This window comes from Mus musculus, chromosome X, assembly GCF_000001635.26.
Source record: "Mus musculus strain C57BL/6J chromosome X, GRCm38.p6 C57BL/6J".
Lineage (NCBI taxonomy): Eukaryota > Metazoa > Chordata > Mammalia > Rodentia > Muridae > Mus > Mus musculus.
Window position 1 is genome coordinate 101,571,679 of NC_000086.7, and position 23,345 is coordinate 101,595,023.

At 38.3% G+C, this 23,345-nt stretch overlaps 1 protein-coding gene across 11 annotated transcripts in view; it reads left to right on the forward strand.

Moving 5' to 3' along the window:
• Taf1 (TATA-box binding protein associated factor 1) overlaps positions 1-23,345 on the forward strand; it is a 74,218-nt gene that overhangs the window by 44,107 nt on the left and 6,766 nt on the right. For 5 of the 11 annotated variants that reach the window (XM_017318514.1, XM_017318515.2, XM_017318512.2 and 2 more), the window contains 8 exons: positions 3,707-3,774; positions 4,903-5,025; positions 6,522-6,614; positions 6,694-6,778; positions 18,270-18,337; positions 18,795-18,911; positions 19,056-19,061; positions 22,262-22,387. In XM_017318514.1, coding sequence (XP_017174003.1) covers positions 3,707-3,774; positions 4,903-5,025; positions 6,522-6,614; positions 6,694-6,778; positions 18,270-18,337; positions 18,795-18,911; positions 19,056-19,061; positions 22,262-22,387 — 686 coding nt within the window. Of the gene's footprint in view, positions 1-3,706; positions 3,775-4,902; positions 5,026-6,521; positions 6,615-6,693; positions 6,779-14,929; positions 15,141-18,269; positions 18,338-18,794; positions 18,912-19,055; positions 19,062-19,985; positions 20,158-22,261; positions 22,388-23,345 lie in introns of those variants that run through there. The other 6 variants (XM_017318516.2, XM_017318513.2, XM_006528050.4 and 3 more) reach the window with 3 other exon arrangements.

Here is a 23,345-nt window from a genome sequence, read left to right on the forward strand (position 1 = left end):
AATGGCGCACACCTTTAATCCCAGCACTCAGGAGGCAGAGGCAGGCGGATTTCTGAGTTTGAGGCCAGCCTGGTCTACAGAGTGAGTTCCAGGACAGCCAGGGCTACACAGAGAAACCCTGTCTTGAAAAACCAAAAAAAAAAAAAAAAAAAAAAGTTTCTCACAGCCTTAAATCCTTTATTTTTTGATTCATTCTTCTCACTTCCTCACATGTCATTCCTGGTAACAGTGGCATGAAATGTTTTTATTTGGATTGTCTGCCCCCTCACACACACACAGTATTTCAGCTATTGTTTATTCCTTGATACTACCGTCCCTCCCTCTTTGGGACAGGATCTCTACATACCCAAGCTGATCTTGAACTTGCTGTATAGTCCAGACTGGCCTCACACTTGCTATCCAAGTGCTTTGCTCTCTTGACTACTGTGACTACAGAGTTGTAACACCATAGCTAGCTTATTTTCTTTTATGGATAACTTTTAGATATTAAGTTAGTAAATATTTTGGATTTTTTCACTTTAAAACTAACATAAACAGTTGTGAACATTTATGTTTAAACTTTTGTGTAAGACATTTGCTTTCATTTCTCTTTGGTATATGCATAGGAGAGGAATTGCTGAGTTTATAGGGTAGCTTTGACCAGCATCTTGAAAACCTATTATTTTCCCAGTTTCTAGAGTAGCTGTATCACTTTGTAGTTCTACCAGAAATGTAACATGTATTTCATCCTCATTCTGTCTTCTCCTCATCCTCACCAACGCCTGTTAGTCTTTCTATCGTAGTCATCCTAGTTCGTTTCAAGTGGCACATCATGTGTATTTACGTCTCCTTAATGACAGTGAGAGTCTGCATGTACTTAGGATATTACCCACCTTTTCCTTCTTGATGCTCTCTTCTCTCCTTTCCAGGAGTATTTTATATAGCATTTTTTACTTTTATGTGTATGTGTTTGGGTGTATGTACGTGATTGCAAGTAGAGACCGGAGGCTTTGGATCACCCTGAAACTAGAGTTATAAGTGAGCTACCTGATGTAGATACTGGGAATTGGACTGCAAGAGCAGTACACACTTCACCGAGCCGTCTCTCTGGCTCTTATTCTTTTCTTACTACTTCAGCTCCTATATGTCCACTGATGCCCCTATCTTTTGTCTCCATCAATTCAAGGCTTCATAGCTTTGTTTCCAGGTATTTGCTAGACATGACAGTTCTTGTCCTACTAGCAATTCATTATCTGATTGCCTATGTAGATAAATAGTTTTGCTGGCTGCCTAGTTATACAACCTAGAAATTTTAGTCACAATTGATACCATACACCTTTTCTCACACTCATAGCAAAGTCCTCTAAACTATACTATCTGCATTTTTTAACTTGTCCCTTTCCTTTTTGTTACCCTTGCTACTTGGTTAATTGGAGCCCTTGCTATCTCTTGTTTAACCTCTTGCAACAGTTTTCAAATAGTGTTTTTGCTTTAATTCTTCCTATTGTTGAAGTTCACATCCTATATATATATGTGTGTGTATCAAAACTAATTGTGGCCCTGATGAAATGCACTGCAGCATGTTTATATGAATTTGATTAATTACTTCTGTGTCTTTGTTCCTTCTCTCTGGAATGTCTTTCCTATTGTATGCCTGTTGAACTTCTATTCTTTAATGACTAACTAAATGTTAGAACAAGCCTTCCCTACTGCCCCCCAAAGCAGAATTTTTGCTTTCTTTTTTAATATACTAAAGATTGAGCCCAGAACCTCCAGCATGCTAGGCAACTACTCTACCTTTTAGCTATAGGCCAGCCTCCCTTTTAGTTTTTATTTTGGAATGAGGCCTTGCTAAGTTGCACAGGCTAGCCTTGAACTTTTCTTGTAGTCCAGCTTGAATTTAAACTTGCAACCTATGTCTCAGCGTCCTGAGTAGCTAAAATTACCAGCCTGTATCACCAGTCTTGGTTTCCAGTTATCAGATTAGATATACAGGGAAATAGAATATGGTTCATATGCAATCAGTGTATTTCATTTATGCTGATAGGCTTTTTAAAAAAACTTTTATAGAAACTAAGACGAATAAACTTTAGTGTACCTACTCATTGAATTTAACAATCTGTCAGTTTGTGGTGAGTCTTATTTATTATAGATTTTTCTTACTATATCATTTCAGTTATAGATATCTGATAGGATTACACTGTCCTGCAGTGATTTCTTTTCAAGTAATTTTCTTTGACTAATCCAAGATCTTTCTATAATGGAACTATTAATTGTCCTTATATTCCCATCATTGACCTTGTCTTAGACAAGGTATAAAACATTTGAATGAATAATCAAAAGCTGAAATAAATATTAGGGCTGAGGCTCAGGCCCTAGGGGTCACTAACAAGAATTAGATGGAGGAAAATAATCTAGTAAATGATACTGAAAAGAAGTGGCCAGATATTCGAATTAGAGCTGGGTGCTGGTGGGTCAGGCTTTAATCCCAGCACTTGGGAGGAATTTGAGATTAGTCTGGTCTACATAGTAAGTTCCAGGACAACCAAGGCTGCTCAGAGAAACCCTGTTTTATAAAAACAAAAAGAAAAGAAGAAAAAGAAATCCTAGTTAGATAAAAATGTTTTGGGGGTTTCTTTTTAAGTTTGAGATGGTTTCATTATATAGTTTAGGCTACCCTGGATCTCCTAGTCCTATGGTTGAAGCATCTCAAGTGCTGTGATTGATAGGTATGTGTCCCAACTCCCAGCTCAAAATGTTTTAACTGTTCCAAAGATGAGCTTAAATGAAGCAGCTATAAGAAGAGGATGTACAAGAGTGGTCGCTTAGTTCAAGAATTTTCTGAAGCTCTTGGTGAGGATTTCTGGGAAACTGAAATAATAGTCTTTATGCTGAAAATCTGTTTACTAAGCAGAAAAAAAAAAGATGTTCATTGGTCTCTGTTTTGGTTTTTTTTGGGGGGGGTGGTTTTTTTCAAGACGGGGTTTCTTTGTGTAGCCCTGGCTGTCCTGGAACTCACTCTGTAGACCAGGCTGACCTCAAACTCAGAAATCCTCCTGCCTCTGCCTCCCGAGTGCTGGGATTAAAGGCGTCACCACCACGCCCGGCGTTTGTTGGTCTCTCTACCATTCTTAACCACATTGTTCTCCATCCGCAGAATAATTTTCAGCATGTTGAAAGCAGCAATAAAGCTGGATCATGCCTTTACTCCCAGTACTAGGGAGACAGAGAGAGGCAAGTGAATCTCTTAAGTTTTGAGACTAGCCTTGCTACATAGATAGTTCCTGGCTAGCCAGAGCTACATAATGAGACCCTGTCTCAAAAAACAAACAAACAAAAAAAGCAGCTGTAATCCAAGAGAATATGGTCACAAATAAAGAACAGTTAAAAAAATTCATTCATATTGACTACCCATTGCTATATTAGGCACTGAAAAATGGAGTAAAGACTGGTAGTGTCTTTACCTTGTGCACCTACCTGTAATCCCAAGGAGGTGAAGGTGGAAGGATCTGAAGTTGAAGGTCATTCTCAGCTACATAGTGAGTTCAAGACCAGCCTGGGATAAATGAGACTTTGTCTTAGAAACATAAAAAAGAAAAAGACTGCTATATCTACCTCAGTTACTAAGCTGGTGCCTGGGACCTTTTAGGTTCTTTAGTAAATGTATGAAGTGTTGGAAACATGTGGCAACTTTGCTTTATAATGTCTATTTCTTATTCCTCTGTAGGACCAAAGCACTCACTGACTCAGATTTCTCAATCCATGCTGGATCTCTGCGATGAAAAACTCAAAGAGGTAAGAATGAAAGATAAGACAAAGTAGTGGGCATAGTGACACTCACCTAGAATCCTAGCACTTGGGAGTTGGAGACAGGAGGATCAGGATCGTAACATCATACTCAGCTACATATTGAGTTCAGGAAGAGCCTAAGCTAAGGCTTTGACTCAAGACTCAAAATAAATAAGGTTTTTAAAAAATAAATGCTGTGTGGTATATGAAGGTGAAGAATAGTGGAGTTTAGGAACTAGTGTATTTAACAGAAGGAACAGTACCCAAGGGAATGACAAATATTGATGTATTTGAGGGGTAGGGATTTAGAAATTATATAGCACTGTCTTCTATAGACTGGAAAGCCAAATCCAAAGAAGAAAATCCCTTGCTCTGTAATCATGCAGGATATAAAATCCAGAACCTAGTAACTCTAGAAAGAATGATGGAAAATGGCTTCCCAGGAGATCTCCTGTAGCTTACATTGCAGCTCGCTGCCATCCCAGCAAAACAATGAGATACTGACTGCCTTATCTAGCTCAGGCTGGCTTAGAACTCGCTGTGTCTTGAGAGCTGGCTTTAAGAATTAAGGATTCAGACAGTGAGAACACAGAGGATAAGTCAATGAGAACATAAGAGATTTTTGTAGTACACAGACTGAAGTGAATTTGTTTAATTAAGTTTCCTTAAAAGAGTCACTAATCAGGCTGTGGTTATATATTAATGTCAAGTCAACCTGGGTTGCATAGGATACATACCCTGTTAGAAAAACCATTAACTAGTGGTAATGTAGTTCTGTATTCTTGGCATTCATTTTATGTAAAAAAGACAATGTTATAAAAGCCAAATTTGCCAAAAATGTTGTAGCTAAACTGGTGATGTCTTGACCTTTCTATTCTTGGTATTATATAAGCATGGGATGTAGAATATGGGATTTGCTGACATGTTCCTTCGTGATCCTTTAGCCAAAGTATCATTTATCTAGGTTGACCTGAAACCGGATAGTAGATAATTTAGATAATTTAGTAGATAAACTTTTGGGGACTAAAGCCATAGACAGCTAGCTAGACTTTAAATTATCTTTAGTTTTCTGTGAATATCATACTTCATGAAAACTGCTTTCTTTTTTTTTTTTTTTTTTTTGCTTTATTTCAGAAAGAGGATAAGTTGGCACGTTTAGAGAAAGCTATCAACCCCTTGCTTGACGATGATGATCAAGTAGCCTTTTCTTTTATTCTGGATAACATTGTCACTCAGAAAATGATGGCAGTTCCAGATGTAAGTAATTTTCATGCCAAATATTGAGAGGATGGAAAGAAGTGCATAGAGTAAGCATGTGTATATTAAGAGATTAAGATAAATGGGGCGATGGATATCCATAGGAACTGGGATGTAATTTAAATTATCAACCTTTTGCTATGTGAATTTATTATTGTGTAAAAGTAAAGATGCCAAGTGTCTTTGAATATTAAGAGATTTGGTTTTGTTTTGTTTGTTTTTGAGACAGGGTTTCTCTGTATAGCCCTGGCTGTCCTGGAACTCATTCTGTAGACCAGGTGGCCTCGAACTCGGAAGAACTCAGAAATCTACCTGCCTCTGCCTCCCAACTACTGGGATTAAAGGCATGTACCACCACTGCCCGGCTATATTCTTACTTCCTAATGTCAGTATTGAGTATTTCTACACTCTTGAATAGCCTGGGAGAGCAAAGCTGTCAACTAATAGTAGATTCTTGATTTAGAAATGCTCATCTACAAATAACACTTTCAACATTTTTATTGCATTTATTTATTTGTGCATGTTGTGGGGGGAAGCATAAATCATGTTTTGTGTGTGGTCAAAACAACTTGGTATAGGCTGGAGAGATGGCCCAGCAGTTACGAGCACTAACTGCTCTTCCAGAGGTTCTGAGTTCAAATCCCAGCAACCACATGGTGGCCCACAACCATCTGTAATGGGCATCTGATGCTGTCTTCTGCAGTGTCTGAAGATAGCAAAATAAATAAATCTTAAAAAAACAAAAAACAACAACTTGGTAGAGTGTAGTGGTACAACCTTTCATCCCAGCACTTGAGAGGCAAAAAGCAAGTGGACCTCTGAATTTAAGGCAAGCCAGGGCTACACAGTAGGACCCTGTCTTTTTTTTTTTTTAAACCCCTTGCAGAATTGTTAGGCTTCCCTTCTAACCTGTGGGTTCCAGGAATTAAATTCCGGTCAGTGGGCTTGTTGGTAATCACCTCTACCCACTTAGCCATCTAGCCTGTTCACAAAAAAAAAAAACAAAAAACAAAAAAACCCCACAACAATTACTCAATGTTGTTGTCCCTTTTTTGTTTAATTGTTCTTTTTTTTTCAACATTTTATGGTAAGGCTATCATTTATCATACTAGTTCTGTGGACCATTTTATATATTGGTCCCCCCAGAAATTCTGAATTAAATTTTCTGTTGCATATAGTCATAATGATCTATGTCTACAGTATTAAAATTTTTTCAAGATAGAACTGTGGAATAAGCAATTTTATTCTAGTTTGCAAAACTTAGTCTTTAACACAGAAATAAGATTTTAGTTGTAAGTTTAGAGGAGGGATTCTCACTTTATCTGGATGTAAGAATCCTTAGTGAGATCCTGAAATTATAATTTTGCGTGCAGATTCATATTTTTGTGGAACGAGTCTATACTTTTCATCAGAAATATTTATAACTCAATGAAAATTGGACCTCTTTGTTATAAGTAATGGTTTTCACTTGACTTCCTGTGCTTTCTTTTTACTAGTCTTGGCCATTTCATCACCCAGTTAATAAGAAATTTGTTCCAGATTATTACAAAGTGATTGTCAGTCCAATGGATTTGGAGACTATACGTAAGGTGAGTGATTTTTTTTTTATGATCAGTGGCTTTTTATAATATTTTTGTATGTGTAGCTGAGTGCCTGTTTTTATCATAGAATATCTCCAAGCACAAATACCAGAGTCGAGAGAGCTTTCTAGACGACGTAAACCTGATTCTGGCCAACAGTGTTAAGTACAATGGTGGGTATTTATGTTTTTTCCTCTATCATGAGTTTTATGTATCCAACATTAATTTACATTACTAAAATTTTAAGGCTTAAGCAGGTTTGAGCAGTGATAGCTAAATCAAGTAACTTAGTTTACTTTTTTAAAATTTTGTTTCTACATTTATGTATTTGTGCTATCCTTGTGTGCTTTTGGAGGTTAGGGGACAACTCAGAGAATTGGTTCTCTGTTTCCACCATGTGGGTTCGAACCTAGATTGTCAGGTTCAGGGCTGAACCATTTAATCTGCTCAGTTTTTAAAGTAGGTATATATTTTAGTGTGTGTTCTGTAAGGATCACTATTAAAGAATCATGGAAATCAGTCTATCCTTTCTTTTGAAATCGTGTAAAGCATAGGAAAATGAGGCATTAATGAAAATCAAATGGATGTTCCCTGTCCTTTGAGTCATCACTGTGTTTCTATAAGCTTTGAAAAGCTATATCCCAAAGTTCTATGGAGCTGAGGCTGAAGTGTGTAGCTGGCTATATAGACCATGGCAAACTTTGCTGTATGTAATTTTGCTCAGCACCTGAACCAATGGAATAATGTGTGCTAAACACTTTGCTAGCTGCTTTAACTTCTGATAATAAGGATGGTCTCTGTGTTCAAGTACTTTATACTTCAGTTGATATAAACAAAACACATCTTGACAAGGGCTATAAATAGAAAGGTATACAAAAGGCGTTACTGGAAAAACAATACTCTAATCTGAGGGCTAGGAAAAACTTCATAAATTAGTAAAAGTTAAAGATTTTTTGTTTTTGAGACATGGTCTCATGTATTATAGGCTGACCTTGAACCTGCTCTACACATGAGTTCATCTTCCTGCTCTCACCTCTCATGTTTGTGGGGCACCAAGCATGGCTAAGACATTTATTTATTTTATTTATTTATTTATTTATTTATTTATTTTTAAATTTTTGAGACAAGAATCTCACTCTGTAGCCCTGCCTGGCCTGGAACTCACTATGTAGACCTCATAGAGACTGGCCTGTCTTCTGCCACCACACTCAATCCAAAAAATTATTATAATTTAAAAACGTTTTAAATGGCCAGGTGTGTGGAAGACAGAAGAAGATGGGTCTCTGTGAATTCGAGGCCAGCCTGGTCTATATAGTGAGTCCAGAACAGCCAGGGCTCAGTTAAACAGAGAAATCCTGTCTTGAAACAAACCAACAAAAAAAACCCTGTAATATTTATATTTTAATTATGTGTCGGTGTGCATGTGAGGAGGCCAGAAGGGAGCATGAGATCCCCTAGAGCTGGAGTTAGAAGTGAATGTGAGGTGCCTGACATGGATGCTGGAAACTGAAGTCAGGTCTTTCAAGAGCAGCAAATGTTCTTAACCATTTGAGTCATCTTTCTAGCCTCAGGAATTTGTTTTTTAACTGAGTCTTAAGGGATGCTCACTATCATGGTTAATTTCTGAGCATCTTCTATGCTGAACAATAGTGAAGAGGAAAAGGATGATGAAGTTCCAGATAGCCAAATAGATGGAAAAGTACAAGTAAGTTTGGCTTGAGTATAGGGTGATGGCTAGGTTTGACTATAAAAAACAAGGGGAGGGGCTGGTGAGATGGCTCAGTGGGTAAGAGCACCCGACTGCTCTTCCGAAGGTCAGAAGTTCAAATCCCAGCAACCACATGGTGGCTCACAACCATCCGTAATGAGATCTGACTCCCTCTTCTGGTGTGTCTAAAGACAGCTACAGTGTACTTACATATAATAAATAAATAAATCTTTAAAAAAAAAAAAAAACAAGGGGAATATAACTGACGTTCAAAGGCCAAGTAAGTCACACTAAACCAGTGGAGAGGAGAGGGATAGAGTTTTAGTAAATACCATTTGGGAAGTTATCAAATAATAAAGTGGAGGGGAATGAGATTTGGAGACTAGTAAAGAAACTCTTAACAGTTCCCATGTTGAAAAACAAAACTTAATAGCCTGGACAGTTAAGAAGCAGCAGCAAAAAAGGCCTGGCATGGTTACACATGCCTTTAACCCTAGCACTCAGGAGACAATGGCAGGCAGTGAGTTCAAGGATAGCCTAGTTGGTCTACATGGTAAGTCCTAGGATAGCCAGGGCTCCAAAGAGAGACTCTGTTTCACAAAAACCAAAACGATATGGGCAATGGTGGTACATGCCTTTGATCCCAGCACTGGGGAGGCAGAAGCAGATAAACCTCTGTGAGTTTGAGGACAGCCAGGGCTACACAGAAGATATTGTCTCGAATAACAGAGAGAGAGAGAGAGAGAGAGAGAGAGAGAGAGAGAGAGAGAGAGAGAGAGAGAGAGAGAGAGATATTATATAGATAGTAAGAAAGCAAAATTGATACTTCATAATTGGACCATGACTGATACCTTTATAAAATGCTCTGTGTGTTTGTGTTTTAAGTGGGACATTACAGTTGGACTATACAAGGAAAGCCTTGTGGGCCAAGTGTGGTGACTCACACTGTTAATTCTAGCACTCAGGAAGCAAAGACAATTAGATCACAAGTCTTTTTGAGTTCTACATAGAGTTCTAGGCCAGCCAGAATTACATAGTGAGACCCTATCTCAAAAGCAAACTTCAAAGAGACAATGTTAGAGATTGTCTAGGATATGTCTCAATAGAATGGAGATATAAACTATTTAACATGAAGTTTTGCACTGACTTTTGTTTTAGGGCTTTTTTTTTTTTTGAGATGCAGCCGGGTGTTGGTGGCACACGCCTTTTATCCCAGCACTCCGGAGGCAGAGGCAGGTGGATTTCTGAGTTCGAGGCCAGCCTGGTCTACAAAGTGAGTTCCAGGTCAGCCAGGGCTACACAGAGAAACCCTGTCTTGAAAAAAACAAAAACAAAACAAAAAAACCCATCCCATTATCCAGTTTTCATTTCATTTTAACTCCTTCATATATGCCACATTATATACAAGACTATTTCCATAGAATTTAAAATTTTCATTCTGCTTTAATGATAGCCATGTTTCTTTGAATATGCAGTATTTCTCCATCTTTTCATTTCCCATTCATGTTTCAAAAAGAGCTTTTTGATTTTGCTTTTGAGATAGTCTTGCTATGTTGCTCAGGCTAACCTCAAATTGGTCATCTTCCTCAAGTTCCTCAGTGCTAGGATTGTACAGTTTTATGCCTCTGTATCCAGCTTTTTACTCCAATATAGCTTCTACTGTGCCAAGTATATCCTAAGTGAACAAGATCACATAATTCCCCTTGATAATAGGCCATTTATAGTCCTTATCTTAATCTTACTCCAAGAGTTAGTCACTTCTTTGAAACTGTACTGTGATGACAGATGTCTTCCCTTTTAAACCTTTTCATGCCTTTTTAGTCTCCTTGCTGAATATTCTTACTCATATATTTCAACTACCATCTCTTTCTTGATGACAGTATTCTAGACAAAGATTTATGCCTCCAACCACCTGCTTAAAATTGTTCTTTTTAAAAAATCATGACTACATGTCTGTGTAACATGTGCATGCAGTATCTACAAAGGCCAGAGAGGACATCAGATTCTCTGGGCTAGAGAGAGAGGTGGGGAGGAAGGAAGGGAGGAAAGAGATCATGTGGATGCTGGTCCTCTGCAAGAGCATCCAGTGTTCTTAACTATTGAGCCACCTCTCGGGCCTTATAAAATAAATATTAGAAAGAAAGGCCAATGGGCCAAAGGGCACAGCGCCTGGAAAGTGAGGTGGTGCTGTAGAATGACAAGGAAGAAGTCCATCTCAAGTATAAGAAAGCTGCTAAAATCAGGTCTAGGGAGTTGGGTTTCGAAGTGTTTCATTACTTATTGAATAAAGGCTCAATGAGCATTCCTTGTCACTCTTTATCAGTGGTTCCTTAAATACACTTTTGTAGTACTGTATGCGTTATTGAAATTTGAAGTTTGGGCTGGGCATAATTTTGGATGGCAGCATAACTTTAATCCCAACACACTATAAGCAGAGGTAGGCAGATCTCTGAGAGTTTGAGGCCAGCATGATGGTGTGTTCCAGGCCAGACCAGCTAGAGTTACATAGTGAATTCTATCTCATTGTATAGCCCTGGCTAGCCTGGAGTAGCCTATGTAGCTACCCTATGTAGCCACTATACCTATTTTAGTGTTTAAGGGGCTGGTGAGATGGTTAAGAGCACTGAGGAGCTCTTGAGTTCCAGGCCAGCAAGGGCTATATGTAGGACCTTGTCTCCAACAATAAAAACAAACCTAGGTCATAATAGCCTCTTTTTTTAAAAAAAAAAATGCCATTTTGTTTGTTGAAGACAGGGTCTCACTTTGTAGTCTTGGCTGGCCTTAAACTCATGAAGACCTACATGCTTCTGCCTCCTGCATGCTGTAATTAAAAGCATATGCTACTACATTCAGCTTAATCAATTGAAGAAATGATTATGTAGACAGGTGAGCCTCTGCTTCCTAAGTGTTGGTATTGTTTTCTTCATGTATGAGTGTGATACTTATAGGAGAGGGTTATCTCTAGTATGGTAGAAATAGCATTAAGGGAACTGTAAGCCTAGGAGTGATAGCAAAGCTGTTTACTTAGTGAACAGGTAGTTGTCTTTGTAATTTTACAGCTATCTGGCAGTAATAATGCTTGTTTGCTTCTTGTTACATCACTGCAAATACAGGAAAAAAGAATTGTTCTAACTGGGCGTGGTGGCCCACACCTTTAATCCCAGCACTCGGGAGGCAGAGGCAGGCAGATTTCTGAGTTTGAGGCCAGCCTGGTCTACAAAGTGAGTTCCAGGACAGCCAGAACTATACAGAGAAACCCTGTCTCGAAAAACAAAACAACAAAAAAAAAGACTTTTTTTAAATCTTAAATAACATTCTGTTTTCCTAAAGCAGTCATTAAATTTCTACTATTTAAGAACATGATTCGGGCTGGTGAGATGGCTCAGTGGGTAAGAGCACCCGACTGCTCTTCCGAAGGTCCAGAGTTCAAATCCCAGCAACCACATGGTGGCTCACAACCATCTGTAACGAGATCTGATTCCCTCTTCTGGAGTGTCTGAAGACAGCTACAATGTACTTACATATAATAAATAAATAAATCTTTAAAAAAAAAAAAAAAAAAAAAAGAACATGATTCTCTAAGCTCTGCAAATCCTTATTTAATTGGGTAAACTCTGAGTAAATACATTTTTTTTCAGTAAGACAGTTTCGGTCCCTCTGGCCATGATTTAATAAAAAAGTGAAATATACTCACAGGTTTTCTTTCTTCTTCTTTTTCTTTTTCTTTTTCTTTTCCTCCTCCTCTTCCTCTCTCTCTCTTCCTTCTCCTCCTTCTTCTTCTACTTTTTCTTTTCTTCTTCTTCTTTGCTAGTAAGTAACTTAATCTGTTGGGTAGAATGATAATTTATATTAATTTACCTTTCCTGGTAATTATGGCACCATTCTGGAAACAACTAGTGTGTTTGTGTGTGTTTCCTTGTAAGGTCTAGGAAACTGGAATTCTATTTCTGTTTAATTCTCCCTCCCAGCAGCCTCAACACTTTGTTCCCAGAGAGGCCCCATTACCTTTGTATGTCTATCTTTTTTTCCCTACAGCTCGTCAGCATACTTTTAGTAAGTTCCTAGTGTATTTTTAGGTTTATGGAGGTGGATGTAGACCTTGGGATAATTTTATTCTACCCAGAAAAAAGATACATACAGAATTTTGTTCAGGATGTTTGTGAATCTCTTTGCTTCATTACTTCTTCATTCAAGAATTGCTGCTAAGATAACAGTAAGAAAAATGTCTGGGTATGTGTATATACTTAACAGTGGTTTACCCAACTCTAGCATATTTCATTATAAAGACTTAAATGCTAATTTTCTTACATAGTAACAAAATGGAATTAAATATCTGGAAACAAACTTGTGAACATAGGTTGTCTAAAACCAGCAGCAGTTACAGATAGCCTGTGATAAAAACATAAGCAAGGGATAGCATTTGTAATTTTCTTTTTATATTCTAGAGGCATTATTTATTAGTGAATATTTCTTTAGAGGTATTGCTTTCAAAGGAAGTAGGAAGAGATGTTTTCAAAATGATTTCCAGAGAGAAACACTACAAACGTGTAAAACTAATTGCCTTCATATTAAAATTGGCATGTTAAGAATTTGATCTGTGTTTATATGTTCAAACTGAAAAACACTAAAGGCTGAATTTCTAGTCCATGTCCTTGTAGGCATAAGAGCCAGTATACAGAAACTGGTGTTATATTAGTTCATTTTAAGGAGGTCTGTAGCCTCTCTGTAGCTTTGATTTGTCTGTATCATTACATAACCACCACATGAAGCTTGTTCATCTGCTTATGTACAGACACAGGCTAGAAGGGATTTGATATCCTTTTCTCTCATTCTCTGCATCTTCCTTTGAGGCAGGTTCTCCTCCTGAACCTGCAACCTGGTCTTGCTAGGCATGACGCCAGCAAGCCCCAGCAGTACTCCTGTGTCTGTTCTGCTCAAATCTGGGGAATGCTCAGAGTATTATGCATATACTGGGATCTGACTCTAGTCTTCATGATTGCAGAGTAAGTGCTCTTAAGCACTGAGCCAGCATTCTGGATCTACAATAAATTTTGATTAAGTCAGAGTCTCACTGGGTGGCGGTGGTGTACACCTAGAGGTAGGGGCAGGTGGTTCTCTGAGTTCAAGGCCAAACTGTTCTGTAGAGTGAGTTCCAGGAAAGCCAGGGCTATACAGGGAAACCCTGTCTTGGGGAACAGGGGCAAGTGTCTTGCTTTATAGGCTGGGCAAGAACTTGTAATTATCCTGCCTCAATCTCCCAAAGTGCTGAAATTACAGGCTTAAGCCACCATGCATGGCTTGCCTGAGAACCTTTGCATGTAGTCTCCTTTCTGTCAATATTTTGAATATCAAACTACTGATTGATTAGAACTAGGAGATAAAAAAACAAAGACAAAAAAAAACAAAACAAAAAAACAAGGTAGGCATAGCGGTACATGCACTTGGGAGGAAGAGGCAGGTGGGCTTCTGAGTTTGAGGCCTGGTCTTTAGAGCAAGTTCCAGGAGCCAGGCTACAGAGAAATCCTGTCTTTAAAAACACAAACAAACAAAAACCAAAACTAGGAGATCAAAAATCCAGAAACAAGCTATAGCTGTACTTTGTATATGTTGGGGGTGAGGCTAGGTGAGACAGTATCTTGGTGTTACAAGTTGTACTGGCCTCCTGCCTTAGCCTCTGTAGTACTTAGATAAAAGGTCAGTGCCACTACACTGTTCTTAATCATGTATGTCCTTAATATTTTAGTGATTGGCTTAAGCTCTCTTTTTGGTTTATTTGTGCCTGGCATAAGGATACATCCTCATCATCCGTTTTGTTTTTTGAGACAGTGTTTCTCTGTGTAGCCCTAGCTTGTCCTAGAACTTGCTCTGAGACTGTGGCCTCAAACCCACACAGATATGCCTGCCTGTCTCCCAAGTTCTGGGATTAAAGGCGTATGCCACCACTGCTCAGTGAATTTTATTTTATTTTATTTTGCATATTTTGTGTGTGGGGGGGTAGTAAAGATAGAACCTAGAGCTTTGCACATGCCAGGAAAGTACTCTACCATCAAAATATATTCCCAACACTGTCTGATTTTTTTCTAAAGTTTTAAAAACTGTTTTTATTCATGTTTCTGGTATGTATATGAGAGAGAGAGAGAGAGAGAGAGAGAGAGAGAGAGAGAGAGAGAGAGAGAAGAGAAAATGAATATGGGTACCCTTAGGGGCCAAAAGAGGACATTGGATCTCCTAAAACAAGTGACTATGAGCCACCTGATGTGGGCACTTAGATCAGAACTGGGGTTCTCCGTAAGAGCAGAAAGCATTCTTAACTACTGAGCTATCTCTAACCTTTAGATTTTGGATATAAGATAGAAGGTCTCTAACTGTTACATGCCAGCCTCAAATTTAACTATAGTCCAGGTTAGCCTGGAGTTGATGATCTGCTGCTTTATCCTCCCCAGCGCTGAGATGAAGGCGCTATCATGTGTGGCTCCATTTCACATATTTTAGAATAGATTATGTATGCTTAGGGGATGTTTTACTTGAAAATGACTCATCTTTTAGCTTATTTTATTTGTATGAATGTTTTGTGCTGTATATGTCTCTATATCACATGCTATGCCTGGTTCCCAAGGAGGTCAGAGAGGGTGTCGGATCTTCTGGAACTGGAGTTAAAGATGGTTGTGGACCACCATGTGAGTGTTGGAAAATGCCTAGGAATCCTCTACAAGAACAAATGCTCTTACCTGTTGAGCCCTCTCCCCAGCCCCTGAAAAGGCCTTTGTTATCCGTGTAATGGCTTATAATAATTATAGTAGTTATGGCTAGAAAGCTTTACAGGTATGTATGGTATACTTTTTGTGGTGCTAGAGACTAAACCCAGGGCCTTGTGTGTGATAGGTAAACTATCCTACTAAGCTCTATCTCTAGTCTTCCTCCCCCAAAATGGTATACTTTTATTATTATATCATGGTAAGCAATAGGTAAATTTCTTTTTTCTTTTTTTTTTTTTTTTTTTTTTTTTTTGGTTTTTCGAGACAGGGTTTCTCTGTATAGCCCTGGCTGTCCTGGAACTCACTCTGTAGACCAGGCTGGCCTTGAACTCAGAAATCCGCCTGCCTCTGCCTCCCGAGTGCTGGGATTAAAGGCGTGCCCTACCACGCCCGGCTAATAGGTAAATTTCATGGATTACATCTGTGAAAGCTTTTCTTATTGTCTGGGAATATATTTCAGAGAACTTTTCTAGAATAAAGAAAGACCTGGGATCAATACCCAGCACCACATAAACTGGGCGTGGTAGCACACGCCTGTAATCTCAGCACTCAGGAGGCAGAGGCAGGCAGATGTCTATAAATTCCAAGGCCAACCTGGACTATATACAGAGACCCTGTCTCAAAATAATAAATGAAAGATAAAAAGTGGAGCTGTAATCTGATGAATTTTAAGTCCATTAGTCTACTTATGAACATGTTTTGTAATAAAATTCCTCAGAGCTATAACCTATGAAAATTGCTTGGCAAAAACAAACAAACAAAAAGTGGAGCTGCTATTTCTAGAACATTTGTACTTATAAAAATGGAAATCCAGCCGGGCATGGTGGCGCACACCTTTAATCCCAGCACTCGGGAGGCAGAGGCAGGCGGATTTCTGAGTTCGAGGCCAGCCTGGTCTACAGAGTGAGTTCCAGGACAGCCAGGGCTATACAGAGAAACCCTGTCTCGAAAAACCAAAAAAAAAAAAAAAAAAAAAAAAATGGAAATCCAGCCGGGCGTGGTGGCACACGCCTTTAATCCCAGCACTTGGGAGGCAGAGGCAGGTGGATTTCTGAGTTTGAGGCCAGCCTGGTCTACAAAGTAAGTTCCAGGACAGCCAGGGCTATACAGAGAAACCCTGTCTCGAAAAAACAAAACAAAACAAAACAAACAAACAAACAAAAAAAAGCAAATGGAAATCAGCAGTGGTTAAATAGGAGTCAGGAAAGAGCAAATTGGGGTGTTTGTGTGGCTAGTAGCAACTCTATTTTAATAGACCAGTATATACTCTCTCTTGCCATTTTTTATTTTTATTTTTGTTTTTGTTTTTGTTTTTTTAGACATGGTCTCACCGTGTAGCTTTAGATTGCCTGAAACATACTATATCTCTTTCTCCCTCTGCCTCCTAAATTCTTGGATTAAAGGCATGTGCTACAATGCCTGGCCATTAACCTATCTTTTAAATTTTATGAAACATCAACCATTGGGTTTTTATCTGAAATCTTATAGTGCATGTTGTGCATTAGTTTTTTAAATGTTTTCATTGAGATATAACTTACCATAGGAAAATGCATATAGGAGCTGGAGATGTATCTTTGGTAGAGTTTTTGCCTACCATACATAATGCTCTGGGTTCAGTTGCTAAGAAAACATCAACTAGTCATGGTGGTGTGGGCCTGTAATTTGAACATTGACTAGCTGTTCATTTATCTTAATTTTATTCATTCTTTCATTCATTTTTTATTGTGAGAAGGTCTCACTATGTAACCCTCCCTAGCTGGCCTAGAACTATGTAAGCCAAGCTGGCCTTGAATTTACAGAAATTCACCTGCTTCTTTTTCTGGAATTAAAAACATGTGCCAACACACCTGGCTTAAGGGATTATTTTAGATATGATACAGTTTAGCTTAAAAGTTAGGTTTATGGCAAAATTGATTGAATTTACAGAGGTCCAGTATACTCCCTACTCCGTTATACCGAAGTGGTACAGTAGTTCTATTAATAGATGAACCTCCACTGATCCTCCATATACCTGCAACTGTACTTACATAAGGGTTCTTGTTTGTTTATTTGAGGTAGGGTCTCTAAGGATAGCTTAGAACTTGTTCTATAAAGGTAGATTGAGTGGGGGGGATGCCCATAATTCCTGCACTCAGGAGGCAGAGACCAAGGGATCATATGTTTGAAGCCAGTCCAGAACACATGAGATCTTATATCCAAAATAATTTGAGGAGAGTCTGGAAAATTAAAATGTAAATGAAACAAGATTAGCCATGTGTTGATAATTGTTAAGTCTGGCTAATTAGGCTAATTGGGGTATAATTAGTCTGATTTTATATGTTTAAAGTTTTTCCACTTAAAGCTAAGTGTGGTGGCAGAGGCACATGGATCTCTTGAGTTTGAGGCCATCCTGCTCTACATAATAGGTTCCAGGACAGCCAGGGCTATCTATACAGTGAGACCATGCCTTTAAAAATGAAAAAAAAAAAAGAATAAAAAAAAACTCGATAAACTATTGGATTAAAAAAATCCACAATTTTTGTTTTTAAATTGTAATATATGAGGCTGGAGTGATTGTTCAATGATTTAAGAGCACTGGCTCCAGGGCTACACAGAGAAACCCTGTCTCAACCCCCCCCCCTAAAAAAAAAGCACTGGCTACTCTTCCAGAGGACCTGGGTTGACTTCCCAGCATGTATATGGCAGCCCAAACCATTTATTTGTAAGTTCAGTCCAACAGCCTCTTCTGCCCTCTTTGGGTACTAGGTATGTGTTTGTTGTACAGAAATACACACGGGTAAAACACCAACAAACATAACATAAAAAATAAATTTTAGCAAGGTAGTGGTTTGTTTGGTTTTTTTAACACTTTTTTTTGTTTGGTTTGTTTTTTTTGTTTTTTTCAAGACAGGGTTTCTCTGTATAGTCCTGGCTGTCCTGGAACTCACTTTGTAGACCAGGCTGGCCTCGAACTCTTTTTAACTTTTAATCTCAGCACTCAGAAGGCAGGGTAGGCAGATGCCTGTGAGTTCAAGGCCAGCCTGATCTGCATAGCTAGTTCCAGGATAGCCAGGGCTATACAAAGAAACTTCTTAATAAACAAACAAACAAACTTTAATGATTATTTTAATAAACAAATTGAAATATATGTATAAAATCAGTATGTTGGAAAAATGTAAAATTCTTGAAGTTACAGAGGTGTGCATTTTACTTCTTTCATAGGGCCTGAGAGTCAGTATACTAAGACTGCTCAGGAGATTGTGAACGTTTGTCACCAGACATTAACTGAGGTAGGTGGTAGAGAAGATCTAGCTCCCTAAGCCTTTCTGTTGTGTCCTTGAGTTTGAAAATTTACCTCACTATCCTGTTTTATTTCAAATATAATATTCCACCTTCTGCCCTCATTCCATTACTTCTTTCTCTGCTTTTTTTAAGTTATCATCTGTGTTCTGCTATTAGAATAGAAATACTATGAAGACTGCATTCTCTAAAAATGTATTTATATGTATATGAGCGCTCTATCTTCATATACACCAGAAGAGGGCATTGGATCCCATTACAGATGGTTGTGAGCCACCATGTGGTTGCTGGGAATTGAACTCAGGACCTCTGGAAGAGCAGTCAGTGCTCTTAACCACTGAGCCATCTCTCCGTTCCCGAAGACAGGGATTTTTGTGTGTGTGTTTTATTTTTGCATGCCCAGTACCTAAATGTTGAATGAATTGATTAATTTTATTTGTTTCCTAGTATGATGAACATTTGACTCAACTTGAGAAAGATATTTGTACAGCTAAAGAAGCAGCTCTGGAGGAAGCAGAATTAGAAAGTCTGGACCCAATGACTCCAGGGCCATATACACCTCAGGTAAGCCAAAAGAATGGGAATGTCTTACAGTCTTCTATGGTTTGGGAAAATGGGAGCATGTTAACAGATCTGTTTACTGAGATACCATTCTTCTCTGTCCTTCCTCTTCATATGCCTTTCGTGTGCTTTCTTGTCTTCTCAAAGGCTAAGGTGAGTGAGGGCCATGGGTCTTTGTGGCCTTGTCGAATCCAGAAGAGGCAACTATGGGATGAATGAGTGGGGTGGTTGTTTATAGTGTGTGAGAACACCAGATTTCTGACTACTATAGCCAGAGGCATCCTTTAGGTCTCTAATTGTTTTCTTGGTAAATTTTGGGGATGTAGGACATCCTAGAATGTAGGCTGCTCAGTTACAGATAGGGTCCATATTTTTCTTGTGCCTTCTAGATATCTGATTACCCATTATTTTAGAAGTATGTCAGTATAGCTTTTATCACTTAATTTCCAGAGTTAATTTCTTTCCTACTAAATGAATACTGTTTTAAGTCTATGTTAAAAGACTAGAAAGAAGGAAGGATAAGAAATTTTTAGTTCTTTCTGGTCTGACTGAACCTGTTGAGTATTTCCTCTAGTCTTAGAAAGTTGGCATATTTGAAAAATAGACTTGAAGTAGAATATTAACAGGTCCTTGGTCTATGTTGGAGACACAGTGGTGGAATGAAAGGACATGAGGTTTGATGTAAAACAGGCCTGGGTGTGAGTCTTATCTCTGCTAATATCTACTTTTGTGATATTGGGAAATTAACATTTCTATTCCCATTTCTCTAAGATGTTCTTTCCAATATTAAATGAGTTCATTTGTATGGCACATTATAGGCATTTGATAAATATTTATTTCCTTCTTTATATGAAGGAATTTTTTTTGTAAAGTTCCCAGAGACTCTTTCAAATTTAACTGAATGCTTTAATGCAGAATTCCTTCCAATTCCTGTAGGGTTATTTCTCATTCTTCCCAGGTTTCACTCCAAACTTATATGCACCATACATGATCTCTGTTGGATTTTTGCTGTCTCTATGTCTCATTCGTACACTTTCTCTATCTATCTTTTACTCTCTCTTTCATCCCAAAACATAGGTTACTGAGGGGCCAGGTATAAAGAACCCTCAGATACTTCTTCAAGGTCCAGAACCAGGAAAGGCTCTTGGAGTTGTATGGGCAGATTGGGTCAAGGGGGCTTGGGTGAGTGATGTTGCCCAGGAAGGCCTTGTTTGCTAATAGGCTCACAGTTTCCACAAGGTACTTTCTGGTAAGTTAAAGCTTGGATACTAGCCATCATTCTCTAGCAGAACCTAACCACCAATTAGTATGTGCTTTTCTTGGGTCTTAGATAGTCATAAACCTAGACCATTGGTGAATCAGTGTTGTCCTTCCTGAGCAGTAGCTGCTTTGGTATCCTTAGTGAGTTTCCTATGGAGAATATGGTATGGCTAGTGCTACTTCATTCTTTTCAGTTCATGCTCTCATCTTTCCCTTCACTTATATGTATAAATTTTAAATTAGCTAAAGTCATTGCCTGTTAACTAAAGGAATTTAGATTCCATGTGTGACCATCCTTACTCACAAATATGTAAAATCAAAACATTATTAGAAAGTATCTGTATTAGATTAACCTGTCATAATACAGTTTTGATTGTATAGGAGCATAGCATTAATCACGCCATTTTCAACTTCCAGATTGTGACAGTCAGTAGTGTATTTGCATCTGGATACTTCTACTGAAACTTGCATTGAGCTCAATACTTTGGAATTATTCATTTTACACTTTCTCACATTCCTCTTTATTTTTATACTACATTTTAAATTTTGCAGAAAGTTTATTTGTATGGTAATGTTTTGAACTCTATTTTGGAAAATCAAATCTTCTCAGTCAATCTTCTTTGCTTGCTTGTTTACGACACTTATATGGGTAGACATTTGGGGTTTTTTGTTGTTGTTATTGTTTTGTGTTGGTGTTTTTTTTTTAAATAGCCCAGGCTGTGATCTTCCTAATTGAACTTTCTGGGTGCTGGGAGTATAGGCTTTTGTCACTAATCCTTGCTCATAAGCAAGTTTTGTATTAATCAAAGTAATACCATGATTGGGGAGAATTAGAAGATAGGGCTAGAGAGATAGCTTAGCAGTTACGAGTGCTTGCTGTTCTTTTGGAGGACCTGACTTTGGTTGCTAGCACTCATGTTCTGTGACTTGCTGTTTTAACTTTGGCTCCAGAGGTTCTGACACCTTCTGGCCTCTACAGACACTACACTCACATGTACACACCCACACACTGACATTCGCATATACATATATTTTGTTGTTGTTTATATATACAGGGTTTCTCTGTATGGCCTTGGCTGTAGACCAGGCTGGCCTTGGACTCACAGAGATCTGCCTGCCTCTGCTTCCTAAGTGCTGGGATTAGAGGCAAGCACCACCATTGCCCAGCCACATAATTTTTTAAATGAATAAATAAAATCTTTTTAATCATTGGAAGATACAAATAACAGGTGTGTTACTTATCAATTCCATTTTTCATAACATCAACTACTGAGTATTTTGAGTTTTCATATCTGTGATATGTCTATTTATGTCTGTAGATATACTTTAAAAGTGAAATTGATGAATATTATTTTCCTTGTTATGTTTATTTCATGAATATTTTATCTAGTCTCTCTTATTATTATTGACTAGACTCCATTTAGTAAATTTCTGCACTTTTCAGGGATGAAAAGGAGCTATCATTTCTTGAGTACCAGGTATTGAATACACAAAGCTCTTAATTCTCACAACAACCCTGTGACGTAGATATTATCATCCATGTTTTACAGTTGAGGAAAACAGGGTGGTTAACAACGGTAGAACCAAGACTCAATCCCAGGGCTGTTTACTCCAAAGCCCATGCTTTTTATTCTAACCATGCCATTTTGCTTTGAAGTATCATCCACAGACTTATGAACTGTCAAACCATCCCATGCTCTTTTTGAAATTAATTCCTTTATCCAGTTTCTGTTCATGTCTCTTAAGTCAGTAAAACTATAACTAATATGAATCCCTGAGCTTAAAAACAGCAAGGCAAGACTTAGAAAAATAAAGTAGTTTACTGACCAGAGAGGCTGTTATGTTAATACATAAACTTGTCCCTAAGCTTTATGCATTTCTACTTTAGTTTTTAAACATATACAATAGATGCCAGTCTGCTAGAGTGAATGCTATTTAAAGGATTCTAAAAATTTGTGTAAAAAGCTGTACCGGGCTGTGGTTTCTCTTTAACTAGGTTGTTTTGCATGTCCTTTTGTTATAAAGGAGAATTCTTTGTATTTCTTCTAGCTGCTTCCCTTTATAGAAGCTAAGTTGTGTATTTTATGCTGCAGCCTCCTGATTTGTATGATAACAACACATCCCTCAGTGTTTCTCGAGATGCTTCTGTATATCAAGATGAGAGCAATCTGTCTGTCTTGGATATTCCCAGTGCTACTTCAGAAAAGCAGCTAACACAGGTAGAATGTTATTCTTCTTTGTGAGATTGGTGGTCTGCTTCGTAGGTGAATGTGCAGGGACGGAGTGATCCCATGTATATATGGAAAATGACTGGATCCTTTAGTCCAGAAAACAAGGCTTTGAAATGTGATGTCTATAAAATGGTTGTCAGATTGAAACACAACAGACCTTCAGGGAAAATATTTGAGACATCAGAACAGCCTAGAAAGTGACTGACTAGAAAAACCAGCTGCATTCAGAGACAGAGTTCAGAATACTTGGTATAGTATTTTATGTAATAAACCAAATTAAATATATATATAATTTTAATTGGTCTTTGCCAGAGGCATCAAAACATAATTCTCATCTAATGCTGTACCTATTCTCAAGGTTTCATGATAGAGAATAAAACCCAGAAGGATTTTCTTTCTTTTTTTTTTAAGATTTATTTATTATATGTAAGCACACTGTAGCTGTCTTCAGACACACCTGAAGAGGGCGTCAGATCTCGTTATAGATGGTTGTGAGCCACCATGTGGTTGCTGGGATTTGAACTCCAGACCTTTTTGGAAGAGCAGTCGGGTACTCTTACCCACTGAGCCATCTCACCAGCCCCAGAAGGATTTTCTATCTCAAAAGCTTCGCTTAGGAAGAAAGCATTCCCTTCTGATGACACTTAAGAGTGGATCAAAAACTTCCCTGTTCTTTGGTTTTTTTCTTGCCCTGTCTATTATTTCCAAAGAATGACTGTGGGGAATGCACATGCCTTGAGCTGTGTAAACAGCCTCCACTAGCAGTGGGGTTGGCTGGGATATCAAGGAAGAACATCTGTCCTAGGTTAACCCATGGTTAACTCTACAAGCACATCCCTCAATGATGTGCTATTTGTGTTCCTTACTCAGGCTCGCCCGGGCCAAGGTAGGCTGGGCGAGGAATTCTCTGGTGTAGATATTGAAGGGTATCAGGAGGATGGGAACC